At 51.9% G+C, this 19,866-nt stretch overlaps 1 protein-coding gene across 8 annotated transcripts in view; it reads right to left on the reverse strand.

The window, feature by feature from the left end:
• The window catches only part of IQSEC1 (IQ motif and Sec7 domain ArfGEF 1), a 154,448-nt gene that overhangs the window by 38,014 nt on the left and 96,568 nt on the right, over positions 1-19,866 (reverse strand). For all 8 annotated transcript variants that reach the window (XM_064274809.1, XM_064274806.1, XM_064274810.1 and 5 more), the window contains 2 exons: positions 17,264-18,513; positions 2,134-2,295 (listed from right to left, as the gene is read on the reverse strand). In XM_064274809.1, coding sequence (XP_064130879.1) covers positions 2,134-2,295; positions 17,264-18,513 — 1,412 coding nt within the window. The remainder of the gene's footprint in view (positions 1-2,133; positions 2,296-17,263; positions 18,514-19,866) is intronic.

Below are 19,866 nucleotides of genomic sequence, written 5' to 3' on the forward strand. Positions count from 1 at the left end.
CATGCAGGGCTATTTGCTGATCACCATAACAGCAGCTGCCCTTAAGGGTGCCTATATGGTGGGCTGGGGGGAGTCTTGCTACTTCCTGAGGCTGCTGCTATTTTCTGATCCACGGAGAACAATACATGGATTTCCTATGGACCCAGAGCCAGCACGGAGCGGGTGGGGGCTATGCTGTAGGGGGTGAGGGGAGGTGGTTAGACCCACACAGTCTTGGGCGGTTGATTCAGTAAGGAGCTAATCCGCTTTCCCCTGAACTATCGTTTTACTCTGTGATGATGCTGGGGGCGGGGGGGCGGTGGGGGAGGTGGTGGTGGCAATCATTAGAGCAACAATGCTGCAGGTTTTTCCAGATGAAGTGGGAACAGAAACGCTGAGCCAGGAGAAAGAAAGCCCAGGCCAGGCATGCTTGGCCAAGGAAGGGCATGGACATTATGCTGGGTGCTGCCACACGTCAGCTCCCGCCAAAGCCCCTGGCTCACTCCATCTCCATTTGTTTGTCTGAGTGTATGTTCAAGTGGGGGGTGCAAGTGTGTGACTGAATGAGTCTGTGTGTATGTGAGTCTGTGCGGGTACGGGGCACAGGGTCAGCTCCTCCCTACGTGAAGCCCTGGTCTCCTCACCTGTCAAACAAAAAGGCCAATGGCAACTGCCCACCTCCTTCCAGGGTAGCCTCAAAGACGGAATGGAGCACACGTGGCTGAGCTCTTGAACATGGCACTCACATTGCGAGATTATACTCTCCAGGGATGTAATGATCCCGGGGGAGCCCTCTACCTTCTCTGAGCCCCAGCTGCTCTCTCATTGCAGGTGAATGTAAGAATCCCTTCCCCATTCCCTCATGAGAGAGCTGCAGAAGGTTGAAGAGGATGGGACTGCCAGTATTCATTCATGATTGACCCTTCACCCTGCTTCGATGCTTGCTCCTGGCCTTCCGGCTTGGGGCCACCATCTCAGGATGTAACTGCCTGTGTCAGCACTGTTTGGGCTAGAAATATTCTCAAAGACAAGGCCTGAGGGTGTTCCCCAGACCCTCAACCCAGCGGACACAGCTTTGGTTTCTGCAATATCCCTTGACAGGGCTGTTGAGAGGGTTCTCATGAGGTAATGACATGGAGCCTGAGATCAGAGGCTGCTCAGTAAGCAGAATTATCCTTCTGTGGTGGCCGTTCTCTTCAGGAGAGTGTAAGGACTTTAGGCACAAAAGGAGAGGTTTAGGGTAGAGCCAGGGCAGGACTTCTCAAAACTGTAAAGCCATTCCTAAGAGCTGGGAGCTGAGAGTGTCTGGTCACCAGCTCTCTGGGCTGGCAGGGACATGGGATTGGAAGGTGTTGAATGATGACCCCATATCTCCCAGCCAGGAGGGGCAAGAGAATGAGGTGGGGGCAGAGCTGTGGCTGTGCTTGTGCTCTGTGTACGAGGCTGCCTGCCCCCAGGAGACATCGGAGTCAGAGTGGCCTGGCTCCCCTCCTGCCCTCCCAGACAGCAGGGCAGGCACAGAGCAATGGGATATCAGCCCACACTGAGAAGGACAGCCAGGCCAGGCAGCAGAAGCCCCAGACCTCCAGGCTGCCTCTTCCTGCAAGCGTTGTAACATGCAGCCACACAGATGTGGGTCAGCGAGGGCGATAATCCGCTAAGCACTTTGGACAGACTGTGCTGCAGAGGAGTCAGGCTCTGAGGGTGCACAGGAGGAGGGAGCGTGGGGTCAGTGTGTGTGAGACACAGACTGTGCTTGATGGGAGATGTCCACGTGTGTGCATGCCGGGGCATGAGCGTGCAACATGCAGTGTGTGGGGCATCCACCGTGTGTGTCCAGGAACAAGGAGGAGATGGGGGAGTCCATGTATGTTGAAGCAAATGGCATTCCTAGCACTGTGTATGTGACCGTGGTCTGCACAAAGTTCAGGTGGTGAGTGTGCAGGGGGGACAGAGATGGGGGGACAGGTTGCTGCATGTGTGAAGTGCCTGTGCGGGACTATGCAGTGTGATGGCACATGAGTGTGCATGGCGTGTGTGGTGTTTGAGTCTGTGTGCTGTGACAACGTGTACCCTAGGTGTGTGCAAAGAGGTCACAGGGCCTGTGACAGGCTCCGTTACCTGCCCCCTGCTGCCTTGCACCCCAGGACTCACTCAAGCACGTCGCGGTTGAACTGCTTCTGCCGGTTGCCCAGGAACTCGCCAATCATCTGCCGACTGAGGCCCTTGCGCTGCAGCAGGAAGTGGGCCACTCCCACTGGCGTGTCTGGCACAAAGCCACGTTCGATGAGGTACTGGACTCCTTTCTCAGGCTTCCTGAGGGTGGAAGAAGAAATAGTCTCAGCCCCAGCCAGCCAGGCCCCCAGTTCCATCCCTTGTCCTGTAACCCCTGCCTGGTTCCGTGGGATCTGTACTAGGGTGGTTGAGATCCTCCCTCCCTACCCACCTGCACTCACCGCCCCTGACACCCGTTCTTCCTCATCCACAGCATTCAAGGCTCTCTAGGTACATCTCCCTGTGGGGGTGCTGGCTCAAGGGCCCCAGGCACCCTGTCCTTTCTGCTACCAAGCCCACAGCCTAGGGAGAGCCTGGAGCAAAAGGCTTCACACAGAATCACCTAGACCCTACACCAGGCGTGGGCACCGCCTTGCTGTCCTGAGGCAGAGCTGGGTGGCTCAGGAGCACTTCCTGGTGTTCCCTGCACAGCGGCCCCTTGCTCAGTTCTGCTCACTGACGTGCTGCCCCCTCCTCCACTGCCTGCAGCCCCAAACACCCTCTTATGCATACAGACAACCTCTCTTCCCAGCTGAACTCGATGCTTCTGCACGTACGTAAGCATAGGCTGGCAAACTGCTCTGCCCCGATCCCAATAGGAAATAATGATAACCACCACCACCACCGTCTACTGAGCACTTACTCCATGCAGGTCAATGTTCTAAACATTTCACATGTGCTCATTTATTTAAGGCTCACAACACCCTCAGGGGTCAGTACTCGTGTTACCTGTGGTGGTTAGAAGTACATACTCAGGAGCCAGACAGCTGAGCAAGCCTGGGCAAGGCCCTTAACTTCCTGTTGTAAGTTAACTGCACCCTCCCCACCCCGCCCCCGCGCCAAAAGGTTAAGTTGAAGCCCTAGCTCCTGTGCCTGTGACCTTGTTATAAACAGGGTCTTTGCAGGTGCAATCAAGTTAAGATGAGGTCATATGGGAGTAGCCCAAGCCAAGCCCACTGCCGTGGAGTAGATTTCGACTCATAGGTTTCGACTCATAGGAGATTTCGACTCATAACGACCCTATAGGACAGAGTAGAACTGCCCCATAGAGTTTCCAAGGAGCACCTGGTGGATTCGAACTGCCAACCTTTTGGTTAGCAGCCGTAGCACTTAATCACTATGCCGCCAGGGTTTCCACACTGAAGTAGAGCGGGCCCTAATCCAATATGACCAGCATCCTTTTAAGAAGAGGAGAGACACAAAGACAGACACAGGGAGAACTCCACGTGATGACGGAGGCCGAGATGGGAGTGATGGATGTGTGTACAAGCCAAGGAAGGCCAAGGATTGCCAGGAACCAATCCTTGGAAGAGGCAAAGAAGGATTTTTCCCTCAAGCCTTCAGCGAGAACACGGCCCTGCCGACACCTTGATTTCAGACTTCTGGCTTCCAGAACTGTTAGAGAATGAATTTCTGTTATTTTAAGCCACCCACGTTGTGGTACTTTGTTACAGCAGTCCTAGGAAACTAATACCCTTCTCTTACTGAAAGGATTTAATGAGTGACTACAGTTAAGTGCTTTGAACAATGCAGGTAATAAGCACCGTGAAAGGCTCTTGTGATTCTTCTATCCGCAGGTGAGGTAATGGATGTACAGAGAGGTAAACTGACCAGCCCCAGGTCACAGCACCAGCTCAGCTGGGGAAGTCAAGAGGGCTGGCCCTGCAGGGCTGAGTGGTGTCCACCAAGATGAAAGGACATTGTTGGTCTGTCCTCTGGGACTCAGAGCTCAGGTCTTTTTTGCTAGTATGAGCCTCCTTAACCCCCACGGTCTGTGTAGGGCACAGCCCAGGTGTGTGATACACACTGTGGGCTTAGGGGAATATTCTCCACCTCTGGACCTGGCCACATAACAAGGGAGTCGGGCTCCCTGCCCTAGCTGGTATAGGTCAGTGCTCTCCTGTCCCCTGGGGGAGGTCCAGCCAGTGTCCACCTGCCCCCTAGACCTGCAGCTCCTGGCAGACAGCAGTGGCCTGCAGATCCTGGGTTTCCACATGCAAGCAAAAGCAAAACTCCTACAATTCTTACCCCAAATGACCACACACCCTAACCTTGTCCTCTGCAGCTTGGCAGGGAGCAGCTGCCGCTCAGCTTGGACCCAGCAAGAAAGCTGGTAACGGAGTGGCCCTGCTCCTCACCACTGCCGGGGTCCTGGGACTGTCAACACACCTGCCACTCCCTGTGGCTATGGGGTCCCCAACCAAGAACTCCTCCGGCCTCTCCCAGCCTCTCTGCCTCCAGTGCTGATTCTGTGGCCTGGGACGATGCCTCCTCACCACCACACCCAATGCTGGCCCCTCAGAGCCAGCCCTGCCACCTCTCCTCCTCAGCTTCTACATGAGGGGCCATAACTTATGGCCTACAGGTGTGTTTGCTTTGGCCCACACAAGGTTAAAAAAATAATTCTAATTGGTTGCCAACATTTAAAAATTGGAAGATGCACATGAAATTCAGATTTCCAGCTCCTCCTAGAGAATCTGATAATTTGGTACCCCAGGTTCATGCTCTGCATGGCAAGGACTGGTGGACTGGGCTGGGCCCCTGCACATGAACTCTCTTCTGTCGCCCACTGTAGCCCCTAGGCCTGCCTGGTTCTTGAGGTCCCTGAAGAGCACCCCAGTCCAGGCCCAGCCAGAGCCTGCTTGCCCCTGCTCCCCCATGGGCAGTTTCTCTCCCTCCTCTGGCCCCTAGCCACTCCCTCTGTGTTTTCACACACCCACATCCTGCAGCATCATGGATTAAGAGCTCTCTTGCTCTTGAGGAGCTCAGAGCATGGTGGGAAAGAACACATGTGGCAGCAGGGGAGGGGGCTGTCAGGGGCCATGGGAAAACGATTCTTTAGCTTGGAGAAGTCCCACGTACCTGCTCAGGCTGGGCCTGCACATAAAGTGCAGTGGCAGGCCAGGACCCACACCTTGAAGGCCAAAGGACTGGGTGATAGGGCCAGTGGGGGAAGGAGGCTTCTGCAGGTAACACAGGGAGACTTTCTCTGGGCAGGTGACAGCAGAGAGCAACTGGACTGATTAGAGAGCTTTCTGGGTAGCGGTAACAGCAAATGCAAAGGCCCTGAGGTAGGAATGGGATTGCTGGAACAGACAGTAGGGATCCGGGGGTAGAGATGAGATATGGGCAGAGGTGGGCAGGCAGGCTGCACCACACAGAGCCACAGGGCCACAAGAAGGAGCCTGGTTTTCTTTTGAGTGGGATGAGAAGCTGCAGGTATGTTCTGAATAGGGCACTGATCTCGTTTCCATTTTTAGGAAGTTCCCTCTGGCTCCTCTGGGAAGAACTGGGGCCAGTGTAGAAGCTGGGAGACGAGCCTCCTACAACCAGGCAGGTAGGGTGGCAGCAGGTGAGATGGGCAGAGGTGGTCAGTTTTAGGATAGTTTACGGGTAGAGCTGATAACGTTTGGTGACAGATCCATGTGTGTGTGCATGTGGGACGTATGTGTACGTGGAGGGGGAGGTACGAATAGGAATGAATCTGGGATGGCTCCAGCTTTCAGGACCGACTCAAATGTGGGAGGGGTGATTGTACTTGGTGGGCTCAGGTCGCTGACGACAGGAATCTGAACTGATTGGGCCTTGACCAGTGACCAGGCACTTACCAAGCAGCTGAGAGAAGGCATCATGAGCAAAGGCAGGAGTCCAGGTTGGAGGCCGGCTGGGTGGGCAGGCTGAGGCAGCTGGGAGGGGCTGGGGGCTAAGGCCTGGTGGATCTGGCTGGCAATGGGGAGCCTGAGAATGGCCTTCCACAGACGAAGGAACTGGGCATGGAAAGGCCCTCCCTGGCAGCAAGCAGTGGTGGTGGCTGGGACACCTGCTGGCATGAGTTCTCTTCCAGCCAGGGCCTTGCTGACTCCACCCACCTCCCAGCCACCAAGTTCTTCCTGCCTCAAATCCGTTCTTGGTGGCCCTATCAGGTGTGAGTTCTAGATTTGCCCAGCTCCCGCCCAGGTCCACACTGGCCTGACCTGTTGGCTGAAGGAATAGGTGCTGGGCCCCCCACTGCAGCATGGTGCAGGGACACAGGAGGGCCAGTGGTCAGCACTGCCCAGCATGGCCCCTGCCCTCTGGGGGCAGGACTGCATTCCCTGCTCCAGGAGCAAGGTGTGGCAGTGAGCTATGAGTACAGGCATGTATGCCCGCCTCCAGACAGGGGCTGTGCACAGTCCCCATGCCTCCTCCCTCACCACAGAGAACATGGAAGACACACCAAAAGGACACCTGTCAGTCTGAGTCCCCAAGAGACTGTGATGAGCAGTGCCCCCACACACCTATGATGGGCATGTGGCGTGAGAGAGTAACTGTGCTGTGCTAAGCCTTTGCAATGCAAGGTTACTTGCCATGCAGCACAACAGAACCCACATGGAGAGGGTTAGTCCCTGGCTGGGAGCTGGGTCACAGGGTCTCATGTTCCACCTCAAAGGCACAGAGACAGAGGTGGGGCTCCTGGTACTGGCCCAGCTGTGACTGCATTCTCTCCCTACTCAGGTGCCACAGGGCAACTGCAGGGGCATTTACTGCAGTCTGGCCTCCAAGGATAGAAGATGGCCCTCTATGGGCCCTTGGAGGACACCAAGTGTCCGGCACGGGCATGCCCAACAAATACAGAAACAAGACATGCTCTCATCTGGGGCTGGGGCACACGTGACTCAGAGAGCCTGCATCACTAGGACTCTGTTTTCAAACCTTTCAAGGCCACCAACATCCACAGGGTAAGTTTCAGGCTCTTGGCCCTTCTTATTCGCTTCTTCATTCCACAAACATTTATCGAGCACTTACTCAGGGCCAGGCACTGTGCCAGCACACCATGGTCCAAACAGAGTCTCCCTCCTCAAGAAACACGCACTCTAATTGGAGAGCGATGAAGGAGGGAGATCATACTCAAGGATACAGAGATACACTACAGCATAGTGGTCAATGGCATGGACTCTGGAGCCAGAAGCCTGGGCTTCAATCCCAGCTCTGCTACTTGCTAGCTGGGTGGCTTTAAGCAGGTTACTTAACCTGTCTGTGACTCACTTCCCCATTTGTACACAAAGCAGAGCTGTCGTGAATATCAGATGAGCTAATGCACCTAAAGTACTATGCCTCTAAGCACTCAAAAAGCATTGTTGGCTATAGAGAAGGACCAGTGCTGGCAGCTACCAAACCAGGGTGAGGCGACAGTGGCCTCCACCTAAGGGGACAGGGGGAGGACAACTGACAAAGGCCTCCTTGAGGTTGTAGCACTGAAGCTGGAGCTAGCATGGAAAGGTCTGGTGGAAGAGTGGACCAGGCGGAGGAACAGTCAAGGCAAAGGCCATATTTGACAGGTAACAAAATGAGCACATGGAAGGTCAAACAGCTTAGGCCCAGGACGCTCAGCAAGATGAGTGCAAGGACTTTTAACCCACTCTTTGCTCCTAGGAGCCCCTTAAAATTCACTCCACCCTCCCAACCCCATCACTGCTACTGAAAATCAATCTTATCCAACTCTGTCAAATCATATCCTCAAATTTCTCTGTGCATACCTCCAGGTTACTTTCTTTAGCCTGTCTTAGTTCCACCCTTAGGAAGCCAGCAACAATACGGTGCTGAGGGCAGTGATTTTGCCATCTACAATTGACCACCTCTGAGTCCTGCCGCCCCCTGATAGGCTCCATGGGAGGGGAGCCTAAGCACTACCCTGCTCTGACTGCACTGGGTTTGGGCCTAGAAGCCAGCATTTGCAGCTGCTGCCTCTAGGGCTGGCTGGGCCAGCTTTTCTCGACATTGGACCGATTCAGACTCAGCTACAAGTGTACGAACTCATCAGTCACTTCCTTCACATGTACCTTTCCTGGTTTGCTCACAAGCTGTCAGGGGCACTGTTCTTGGTGAGGGCAATTAGAAGGCTGAGAGTTGTGCTTAAGGGACACCAATCTGCCGGAATGAAATGCCAAGTGCTTTAATCTACTCCTTTCCAAGCAGGGCCTGGAGGGCCAGGGACGGCTTTGCCGGTCATTTTAATTGTTCCGCCTGTCTAAGGGATGTGGAAGTGGGACCTGCCCGCATCTCCCTGCCCCGCATCCAGTACCAGCCTTGGGACCGTCCACCACTCTCCCTAGCTCCATCCTCATGACCCAAGTGGGCTCTCTTCACTCCCAGATCCCAGACTGGCTTGTGGCCCAGGCTGGACAGTCAGAGCCAATGGAAAACATTCTGGGGTTTTTGTTGGCTTCAGAGGAGGACAATCTCTCTTCCTGCTGTGGCTGTATGAGGTTGGACGTGAGCCCTGGAACTGCTGGCAGCCACCCTGCCCTGGGTAGGTAGGATGGCGCTGACATCGAGGAAGGCAGGACTTCTAAGGTACATGAACCAGGAAAGCGGCTGTGCTTTAATCAGTGTGACTGGGTTTCTGTCACTTTCAATGGAGAAGGCCCTGATTCATAGAGAGATCAGAGACCAACTCAAGGGTCTGTGTACCTGGAGTACCTGAGGACTTTCAGCCTGACCCCGAGGCCCACCTGGTGATTGCTTTCAGAATTGGCCACAGGGCAGGGATGGACTCATTGAGTACGGCACCTGGAGAATCCCTGCAGACCTGGAAAAGCCCTTCCAGCTGGCTGTCCAGGCTCCTATCCCACCTAACACCCAAAAAGAAGTGGCTACCTGACATCTGCTTGCACACCTCTAGGGGCATCAAGTGCCCTCTCTCCCTCAGACTGCCCGTTTTACACAGCTCTGACCTACACACAACCCTTTCTGATACTGGGAACCCAAGCTGAAAGTGCTGCCTGGGTCTTTCTAGCACTCATTACAGAAAGCAGGGGAAAGAGATGACCCTCAGGAATGGGGCTGGCACACCCTGCTGGGCCTGCTGTGGCTCTGTCTTCCTCTCTGAGGGACTCAGCACCAGCCACCGCAGGCCCCAAACAGGGCTAGAGACTCCTGGGGAAGCTGATGGCAGCGAGGGCTGCAGGCCAGAGGAATGGCTTGTGTTTAGGTCAAACCACCTGAGGAGGCAAAGGAGTGAAACCCCAGCCTCCAAAGGTCCAGCTAAAAACTCCTACGACAGAGTGTCTTTAAATGGTTAGCACTACAAGCAACAGCAGAAAGCATAGCACCAGGACCCTGTAGCCAGCACTTTCTGGCTCTGTGGCCTTGAGCTAGTGCCTTCACCTCTCTGATCCCTTCCTACCTTCTGCACCTACCCTTCACAGGGTTATTGTGAGGATTCAATGAGATAACGCAAACAAAGTGTTTAGCACAGTGCCTGGTACATAATATATAGCCTATACAGGTTACATCATAACTGTTATTTTTCTTAATTACAACCTGGTATATGCAAGGAGCGTGGAGTTGGGGTCAGCAGATCAGGGTCCCAACCCCAGTGCTGCTATTATTGTGAGAGTCTTGACCAGTCCCTGCACCCTCTGAGCCCTGGTTCCCTCACAGGACAGTCTGGAAGACTGGATGCTGGAAGAGTGAAGTATAAGTACAATCTCCAAGACTCACAGCAGTGCTTACCGTAACCCTTCCCCCATTAGCTTCAACAGGCAGGGGGCCACGCAGAGCTGGGCAAGGGCCTGGGTGCTAGGTGGAAGGGAGGTCTAGCTGACAGAGGGGAGCCTGCCTTCAATTGTGCTCATGCAAAATGTATACAGATCAAGAGGCAGTTATTCAAACAGAACGGGATGCTACGTGGTTTAAAACCAGAAAAGGTGTGCAGCAGAGTTGTATCTTTTCACCTTACTTATTCAGTCTGTATGCTGAGCAAACAATCCGTGAAGCTCAGCTATACAAAGCAGAATTGCGGTATCGGGATTGGAGGAAGACTCATTAACAAGTCTGACCCGTGCTCCCCTCCCGCCTGGCTCCCTATACATGTTCAGTGATGCAACACCTTGCTTCCTCTGTTGCCCCCTTCTCGTCCTTCTCCTTTACTCTGGCATGGTTTTGTCACAGGCTGGGTCAGACCTTCCTGCCCCTGAAAGTGTGTCCTCCTCACCAGATCTTCCCATGACAGAACAGGTTCCCTCGAAAGGGAGTGAGCTACTCATCTCTGAGGAGTATGTAAGCAGGGCTCGATGACCTCTTGGTGGTGGCAGTAGGGAAGTCCCCCTTAAGGTAGGGGCTGTTCACCAGGGCCTCTAAGGTCCCTTCCAGCCCCAGGGTTTTGCGTTTGAAGGCAGGCTCTCCTCTGTGAGCTACACCTCCCCTCCACCCAGCACCCAGGCCCCTTGCCCAGCTCTGTGTGGCCCTCTGCCTGATGGAGCTAATGGAGGAGGGGTGTCAGAAAGCAGTGCTGTGAGTCTTGGAGATTGTACTTATGCTTCACTCTTCCAGCATTCAAGGGAGGGTAATATGCAGATGACACAACCTTGCTTGCCAAAAATGAAGATGGCTTGAAGCACTCATTGATGAAAGTCAAAGACTATAGCCTTCAGTGTGGATTATACCTACATGTGAAGAAAATGAAAATCCTCACAAATGGGCCAATAAACAACATCATGATAAATGGAGAAAAAATTGAAGTTGTCAACGATTTCATTCGACTTGGATCAAGTATCACCATATCAACATCAATGGAAGCAGAAGTCAAGAAATCAAATGACATATTGCACTGGACAAATCTGCCGCAAAAGACCTCCTTAAAGTTTTAAAAAGCAAAGACGTCACTTTGATGACTAAAGTGTGCCTGACCCAAGCTGTGGTCTTTTTAATCTCCTTCATATGTAAGTGAAAGTTGGACAGTGAAAAAAGAAGACAGTAGAATTGATGCATTCAAACTGTGGTGTTGGCAAAAAATACTGAATATACCGTGGACTGCCAGAAGGATGAACAAATCGGTCTTGGAAGAAATACAACCAGAATGCTCCTTAGAAGCGAGGCTGGCAAGACGTCAGCTTGCTTACTTTGGACACGTCATTAGGAAAAGCCAATTGCTAGAAAAGAACACGATGTTCGGTAAAGTAGAGGGTCAGCAAAAATGAGGGAACTCCTCAATGCGATGGATTGACACAATAGCCTCAACATGGACTCAAACATACCAAGGATCGTGAAGATGGCACCGGACCAGACATTGCCTTCTGTTATACAGAAGGTTGCCATGAGTCAGAGCCGATTTGATGGCAACCAACAATGACTCCACAGGAGGAAATGAGTTAAAACACAACAGGCTTGGAGAAGAGTGCCTGCACACTGTCAGCCCACTTGGGTACTAGCCACTATTATTTACTGACTTGAAGCACTTGCTGATGAAGGTCAAAGACTTTAGCCTTCAGTATGAATTATGTCTGAATGTGAAAAAACAAAAATCCTCACAACTGAACCGATAAACATCATCATGATAAATGGAGAAAAATGGTTTGGGGCTTTCCTAAAGCCCTGTACACAGCTTTCCCTTTGCACTCGCTCTGGGCCCAGAAGCCTTAGCTAACCAAGACAGCACCTCTGACTAAGCACTCCTGGACACCAGGCTCCCCTATCACCATTCTCAGCGAGCCTCGATGACGGGGCGGGGGCAGGACCTCAGAGAGTGCTGGGAGCTGCCCAAGGTCATACAGCTGGAAGGTGGCAGAGCTGGCTTCCTACCTCTCACTCCTGGAACCTGGCCTCTCTCCCATCTGATGTGCGGCTGCCTGGCCAGGCCTGGCTGGAATTGCTTCCTGAAGCCCTTTTCATGTCAGGCAGACTGCCACAGCTCCAGGGATGCTCCCTCCCCTCCAACTGCACCACCTTCTCAGGTTCCATTTGTTTAGTTTTCCTCGAGTTCTCCCACTTCCCAACCCAGGACCCAGTGCCGTTGAGTCAATTCCGACTCACAGCGACCCTATAGGACAGAGTAGAATTGCCCCATGGAGTTTCCAAGGAGTGCCTGGTGGATTCGAACTGTGGACCCTTTGGTTAGGAGCCATAGCACTTAATCACATAATTCCTAATTCCAATACATCACAGACCCTGGAAAGGATGTGGTCCCTCTAGACAGAGGCCGGAGCAGGAAAGCTCACTGCTGGAGGGGGTGGATCCCAAAGGTGTCCAAGAGCTGGGTGGGCGGGGAGGCTGCAGCTGGGCCAGGAAACAGGGGTATGGGCAGAGGTGAGGGGCCCAAGAGGGAAGGAGAACATGATGCCAGGGTCCCAAGGGAGAGGCAAGGAGGAGCAGAGGTAGGTGGTGGAGACACTTAGAAGGGGATGAGGCCAGGATGCAGAAATCTGAGGAGGGACTCAGCCTTGGGTATTAGGGCTACTCAGTGTCCACTAAGACCTGCTCCCCTCAGTCCATCTCCTGCTGCCCAAGGCCTTGTCTTGTACCTCGACCAGCAGCTCCAGTGCCCACCTCAGAAAAACCAGCCACATATCCGCCCAGCCCTCAAAGGCCTCAATCTCCTGGCTCTAACTTTGCCTCCACAGGCGGGCCCAGGGTTCTATGTACTTAAAGGAGAACGATCAGCACTCTTGGGGCCCTGCTGAGGCTCCAGGGGAGACTTGAGAGCGGGGGACACATATGTGGAAGGGCTTTATAAACTGAAAAGCTCCAAATCTGTAAAAAGAAAGTGTTTCTTGTTTAAATACCACGGTTTTAGAAAAGCAGTTTCACCTTCAATCCTCCCAACAACCCTCTGAAGTTGTATCATTACCCTCATTACACAAAGGAGGAAACTTAGGCTCAAAGGGCAGCAGCCTGCCCATCCTGCATGGCGGATGAAGGGCTGAGCTGGGAATAAACTGGCGCTTTGTGACAAGTTCTCATCACCCTGTAGCCTCCTTAATGAGCAGAGCGGTATGCCTCACATGAAGTCCCAGTGGCTCCTGCCACCAGGGGAGGCCTGCTTTGTGCCCCTGGAACCAGCTCCTCAGGTCTGCCCCTATCCATGCTCTGGACCAGTCTGTTCCACATCTGTCCTGCCCAGTAACTGAGTCACAACCACTCGTGGCCAGTGAGCACCTGAAACATGGCTGGTGCACCTGAGGAACAGAATTAATTTAAATTTAAATAGTTTCACGTGATTGGACGTCACAGTTCTAGAGGCACCTCATTTGGGGGAGTTGTGTGCCGTCGAGTTCATTCCGACTCCTAGTGACCCTATAGGACAAGTAGAACTGCCCCATAGGGTTTCTAAGGAGCTGCTGGTAGGTTTGAACTGCTGACCTTTTAGTTAGCAGCCTGAGCTCTTAACCACTTCGCTACCAAGGCTCCATTTGGGGGAGTGGTAAAGAACAAACCAAACATTAAGTGGCGCCATGTTCCTGGACAGAAAGACTCAACATTGTCAAGACGGTGTCTTTCCCCAAGTTAATCTCTGAGCTGAAAGAAATGCCAATGAGAAGTCCAACAGGATTTTGAATGGATCTTAATGAATCTTAATGAGTTATTCTTCACATGGAACAATAACTGCCTAAGAACAGGCAATTTTAAAAAAGAACAAAAGAAGGGTTCTTGCCCTCATAATAAAGCATATCATAAAACTATAGTAATTAAATCAGCCTGGTGTTGGCAGAGGAATACATAAACAAATTAACTGACCACTAGCATGAACCTCAACAAGGGTCACATCTTTATTCTGCTCACTGATACACCCCAGGCCCCTAAAACAGGGCCTGGCATGAAGTAGGTGTTCAGTAAGTATTTGTTGAATGAATGAAAGAATCCAAGCACATATCCATGTTCATGTGGGAACTAGATGGCATCTCAAGTCAGTGGAGAAAGGACAGGTTACTCAATAAATGGTTTAGAGACAAGTGACTAAATTCATATAGAAAAATAAAACTTAGACTTTCACGCATTGTACCATTCTTCAGAATCACCAGATTTAAGCCCTAGAATGTACAAAACAAAGCTGTAAAAGTACCGAATAAGATATAATAAACTACACTTATGACTAAAAAACTATGTTTATGACTTGGGGCATAACAGGCAGAGTCTTTTAAAATAAAACACAAAAAACCAAGGTAATAAAAAAAGGAAATATTGACAATTTGATTAATTAAAATGAAAAACTTCTGTTAGACAAGAGAACATAAACAAGGTTAAAAGACAAGTGACATATACTAAAAACCACTAAACTGTACACTTTTTAAAGTATAAAGGGTGAATTTTACAGTATGTGAATTACATCTCAAAAAAAAAAAGCCAACAAATGGACTAGAAGAAAATATTCACAATTAGAAAGAATTAGTATCCACAGTATATAAAGAACTCCTAGTAAATCAAAATGATAATGAACCCAATAGAAAAACAGGCAAAGAATATGAATAGGCATTTTATAGACAAGAAAATCCAAATGGCTGAAAGGCACACGTAAAGATTCTCAACCTTATGAGTGAGCAGGGAAAAGCAAATTAAAACAACAGACACTGTTTTTACCCACTGGCTGGGAGAAAAAAAAATTATTGAGTGTTGACAAGTATGTGGGAGAAACAGGAACTCTTAAATTCAGCTGCAAAGAGAGGAAATTGGTACAGCCTCCTTTTAAAGAGTAATTTGGTTGTTTGTATTTCAATTAAAAGCATGCTTATCTAAAAAATACCCAACAATCCCACTTCCAGCTACCTTCCTTAAGAGGATGTGTGTGTAAGGAGGTATATCCTTGCTCACTGAGTACCACTGGTAATCGTGAAAAAGTGGAAGCAACTGACCAAGCCAAATAACCTGTAGAATAACCAGCCCATGGACCACATCAGGGACTGCTACACAGCAGCAAACAGGGACGTGGTTCTAGGTGCACTGACAAGAATGATCTCCAAGATGCACTGCTGAGTGGAAGCAACAAACTGCACAGTGATACTACAGTAGGACAATGCCACATAACCCCATCCCTTGAATAATGCCGGTATGGATCATAATAGCAGCTGACACTCATATAGGACTTACTACATGCCAGGTACTGTTCCAAGCACTTTCCACAAATCAACTCATGTAGTCCTCACAACTCTATGAGGTAGAGGCTATTAGCATCACCCTGTTCTACAGGTGAGGACAGTGTGACATAAGAGGCTAAATAAATTGCCCAAGGACATATAGATAGGAAGTGCTGGAGCCAGGTTTGAAACTGGGCAGTCCAGCCCCAGAGATGCTTTCTTAACCATGACTATCTATATTTCCTAAGGGTACACACATATCTACCAGTAACTACACAGCAAAAAAGGTCTGGAAGGATAGACTCCAAAATGACAAGAGTCAAAAGGGATGCTATCCTTAACTGTAAGGCTTTAATTTTCTACAGAGAATGAATTCATGTATCATTCATATAATTAAAAATTAATGAAAGCAGGAAGAATTTGCAGAGACCAATGCAAGTGTGTGGAGGGAGAGTCTTTCCTGGCCTCCTGAGCCTGAGCAGGCCCTTCAGAGTCTCCGCCCGTCCCCACTGCTGGCCTCCATCTGTCTACTCTGCTCTCACACCAGGACACGGGTTACCTCAGGAACTAGGGGAGCTCCCCTGTTATCCTAGCCTCCACCAAGAGGCCATGGGCCTGGTTCTGACTCTGAAGGGCTATAGGTGCTCAGGAGCAGGTGGGGCAGCCTTGTGGAACACGGCCCTCCATGGTCCAGCTTGCTGCTCTGGCCAGGGCTCACTCAGTAACGGGGTGGTCTGTACATGTAGCAGGCCACTAAAAAATGAGAATCTTAGGAAAATCACCCTGGCAGATGTGAGAGAACCTAGACTGTGCCAGTTCTAGGCTGAGTAAGGACCAATAACTCACAGCCTCCTGGCTGTCCCAGTATGAATGCACCCTTCCCTACCCCCACCTCAGGGACAGGCCTTTCTGATATCTCCGACAGTGCTGGTAATAAGGGGTCTTGGCAGTCCCCCACATCGCTACAGATCTAGAAGAGGAAGTGACGTGGGGTGGTTGGCCAGGACCCACTGTACTTCTCGTCACCCCAGCCTAGCCTTCTGGGAAAACTACTGCCTGCCTCTGGTTCCTAGGACACTTGTCAGTAACCACCAGGCAGACTGGCTGCATTTCTTTTACATCCACGACCCCTGGAGAAGTCAGCACCAGGCGCGTGATGACCCCAAATCTGGGAGGCCCCATGGAGGGAAATTAGGTGAGCGCTCAGGTTTAACAAGAGCCTGCCAGCCTTCCTCTGAGGGAGTGCTCCACCCTCCTCCCCTTCCTCTTGCTATTTCAGGCCGTGCTAAGAATAGTCTGCTTTAAATACCTGGCTCCTTCATTAGATCTCATCGGACGGCTAATAACTTTTCTAGAACTCCCGGTGGGTAGCAGCCACTCCAGGGACCCAATTCACATTTTCCCTCAAAGACCTTGGGGGTTTCTGAGACTTCTGGCTAGTAACAGGTTGATCTCTACGTCTTCCTTAGACATACACCTCCAAGTCCAGCTTATATCTGCCATCCTGACCCTGCCACTCCTGCAGGTGCCTCATCAGCTATGCCGTAAAACCGCAACTCCTGCACCTGACATGCAAGGCTGGGCATAGCTCGGCCCAGTACACTGCTCTGCCCTTCAAACAGCACGTGTCCTCAGCACTCCCTGTGTGTGCTGGAACATCCCACGCCAGGCCCCAAACTCATGCCACTGACACTCTTCTCTTGAGTAGCTTTATCACGGAAAAGCCCCCTTCCTGCCCCTGCCTAACCTGTTAGCATCTGCTATCCTGATGACAGTGCCCCTTGGAGGGGACTGGCCCTGGGGACAGGGGGCTGGGCCTTTGCTCACAGGGCCCCAACTGCCCCTAACAACAGCACTGATGATCCTATTTGCATGACCACCACTACTCTGAGCCAGGCCATGTAGTAGGCACTGTTCATGCAATGCCTCACCCCACCCTCTCAACGCTCATTTCTAATCTCTCAGTGTGAATACCTTGATCTCAGCACAGAGCACATGAGCATGAAATGAAGGTGAGTTTCATTCCTGCTTGCCCTGCCGACGTCTAGCAGGTGTTATGACCACCTGCCCTATTCTTCCTCCAGCTCCTGGGCTCTGCAGGGCAGCATCAGCATGGTCACCAGCCCCTGGGAAAGACGGCAGTGGGCAGCCGTGGCAGGCGGGTGGGCAGATGGGGTACTCACTTGTTGAAAAGGTTCAGGCCAATGCGGTAGTGCCTCTTGCGGATGACATCGTTGCTGAAGGCAGGTGAGTCCCAGCTGTTGCGGGTCTCTTTGTGGTAGGTCTGCTTGCTGAGTGTCTGCTCCCGCAGGCTATCGCGGGACGACGACTCAGAGCTGCAGTTGATGGTGTCGTTGGAATTGGATGTGCTGTTGATGCTGTCATTGTCCCCATCCGAGTAGTCTGACTCAGACTTGCTCTGCCTGTTGGCTGAACCATTGATGGCCAGATGGCTGTCAAGGGGTCTGGGGGGCCGGGGTCGCAGCTCAGGCTCCTCCCGGGGGAGGCCCTTGGGAGGGCCGCTGTGAGCACCTTGCTTGGGGCTGCCCTCCTGCCCGCCGAGGCTGCGCTCGTAGGCACTCTGCCTCTTGAGTGAGCCGCGGTCCGAGCGGTCACTGAGGTCCACAGAGCTATCGCTAGGCGGCTCGATAGTCAGCAGTGGCAGGTGCTCCCCCCGCAGCCGCTGCTCCGGCCGCTCTAGTGAAGGTGTGCTCCGGCAGCTTGTGTCTGTGTCCCCCTTGTCCTCCTTGTGACCCAGGGCCCAGTAGTCCTGGGACGAGCCTCCGGCCCGAAGCCTGAGGTCCGACTCAGTGCTGGATGGCCGGTCTCCCACCTGTGAAAGGGGCAGAGGTGGCGAGAGCTCCTCCTCGTCAATGTACAGGGTGACGTCGCTGTATGAGGCAGTCATCTCGTCCAGCTTGTGGTGGTCCAGGCCATGCAGGGTGGGCTTTGGCTCAGTGTCCCTGGCCCGGGCTGCCTCGGGGGCCGGTGCCTCCTCGGCATGTAGGCTACGGCAGTTGAGGGCGTCATCAATGGACTCTGCCAGAGACTTCACCTGCCGGGAGAAGGCGTCCTCCAGCTCTGTGATGGCATCCGCAAAGTCACTGGAGGAGGCTGGGGACTTGATGGCGGCTGGCTTGCCAATGTCACTACACTCAGGTGGAACCAGGACACCCAACTGGGAGCCATCATTGGTCACCGAGACCTGCTTTCCCTCGAAGTAGGAGCTGTGCACTTTTTCAGGCCCCTCAAAGGAGAACTGCATCCTCATGTTGGACAGCACGATGCGGCGCGACATGCGGTTCTCGGACATGGAGCTGCGGAGGCGCTCGAAGTTCTTGTTCATCTGGTACTGGCGGAATGCCGTCTGGATGGTGCGGGCCGCATGGCGGGTCACGAGGCGCCCCCCATACTTTCGTTCTAGCATCTCCACCTGGTGGGGGAAGGAGAGGAGAATAAAGGCGCTCTGTGGGCTAGCACAGCACAGCATCTACCAACGCTCGCTCTTGCTCCCTGACCCCATGGTGACACCATTTGGAGAGGTCTCAACATGTCCCAAAGAAATAAGGGCACCAAGACCAAATAAAATTGAGAAACACTGTGTTAAGGTATTAAAAGTATAATCAATCCTCATTATTTGTGGATTCTGCATTTGTGAATCCACCTATTGGTTAAAAATACCCGTGGCGCTTTTGTGGTCGTTCACAAACATGTGCATGCGCATGGCAGTGAAGAATTTCCGGCCAAGGTGGAACAAAGCTGGTTTGGTATTCACTAATCTAGTTTTTGCAGAATTTCATGGAACAGAAGTGCCACGAATAACAACAATCAACTACATCTTCCCTGCAAGGACTTCTCACTTCTTTGGACCTGGAAGCCTTTGGCCATGGCACACCGTGTTTAATGGAAAATGTTTTCAGAGATGTTGGAAGAGGTGTGGTCAGCCCCTTCAGAGGCAAGGAGGCTGAGGATTATGCAGGTTAAGAGACTTGCCAAAGATTCAGCAAGTTCCTGGGGCGCTGAGCACTGGCCTCATGCTTCCAGACTTCTTTCCTTTCTATTGCATAAGTACACCTACTCCTCACTTAACGACTATCTCATTATGCAACATTTCGCATTTATGACAACACTAAAAAATCTATTATCCGACTATCTGGTGCAGTAACGAACACCAAGGTGCAAGGCGAGGGCAACGCTGGCTGTGATGGTTAAGGTTACGTGTCAACTTGACTGGGCCATGATTTTCAGTGGTTTCACAGTTATGTAATGATGTAATTTGGCAGTTTTGCAATGATGTAATTTGGCAGTTATGTAATGATGTAATTTTCACTTAATGCCAATTTTTGCATAACGACCTAGTCTTTGGAACCTAACCATGTCGATAAGTGAGGTATAGTGCAGCCCTTGGTAGCCTTGCAGGGGTAGGTCACCGAACTTCAGGGAGGCCTGAGAGGAACACTGTGCTAAGGAGCAGACTTCAAAGCCAATGCCGGGGCTCTAATTTTGGCTCCACCCCCTTGTTACACATGTGACCTTGGATGAGCCCCAGAACCTCACAGTTCCTCAGTTTCCTCATCTGTAAAATAGGGATAATACTGCCAGGCCAGATGCAAGGCAGTTAGCATGTGCCAAGCAAAGTGGCAGCTAGGACGGAAGGCCTTCAACTGCCTTTCTGGGAAGCAATTACAGTTTGTAAAGCCCTCAACCCTCCCCTCCCCTCCCCGTACAGAAAGGGAAGCTGAGGACTGGAGAAGAGGCCCAACACACACACACACACACACACAGA

This window comes from Loxodonta africana, chromosome 22 (genome assembly GCF_030014295.1).
Source record: "Loxodonta africana isolate mLoxAfr1 chromosome 22, mLoxAfr1.hap2, whole genome shotgun sequence".
Taxonomy (NCBI): Eukaryota; Metazoa; Chordata; class Mammalia; order Proboscidea; family Elephantidae; genus Loxodonta; species Loxodonta africana.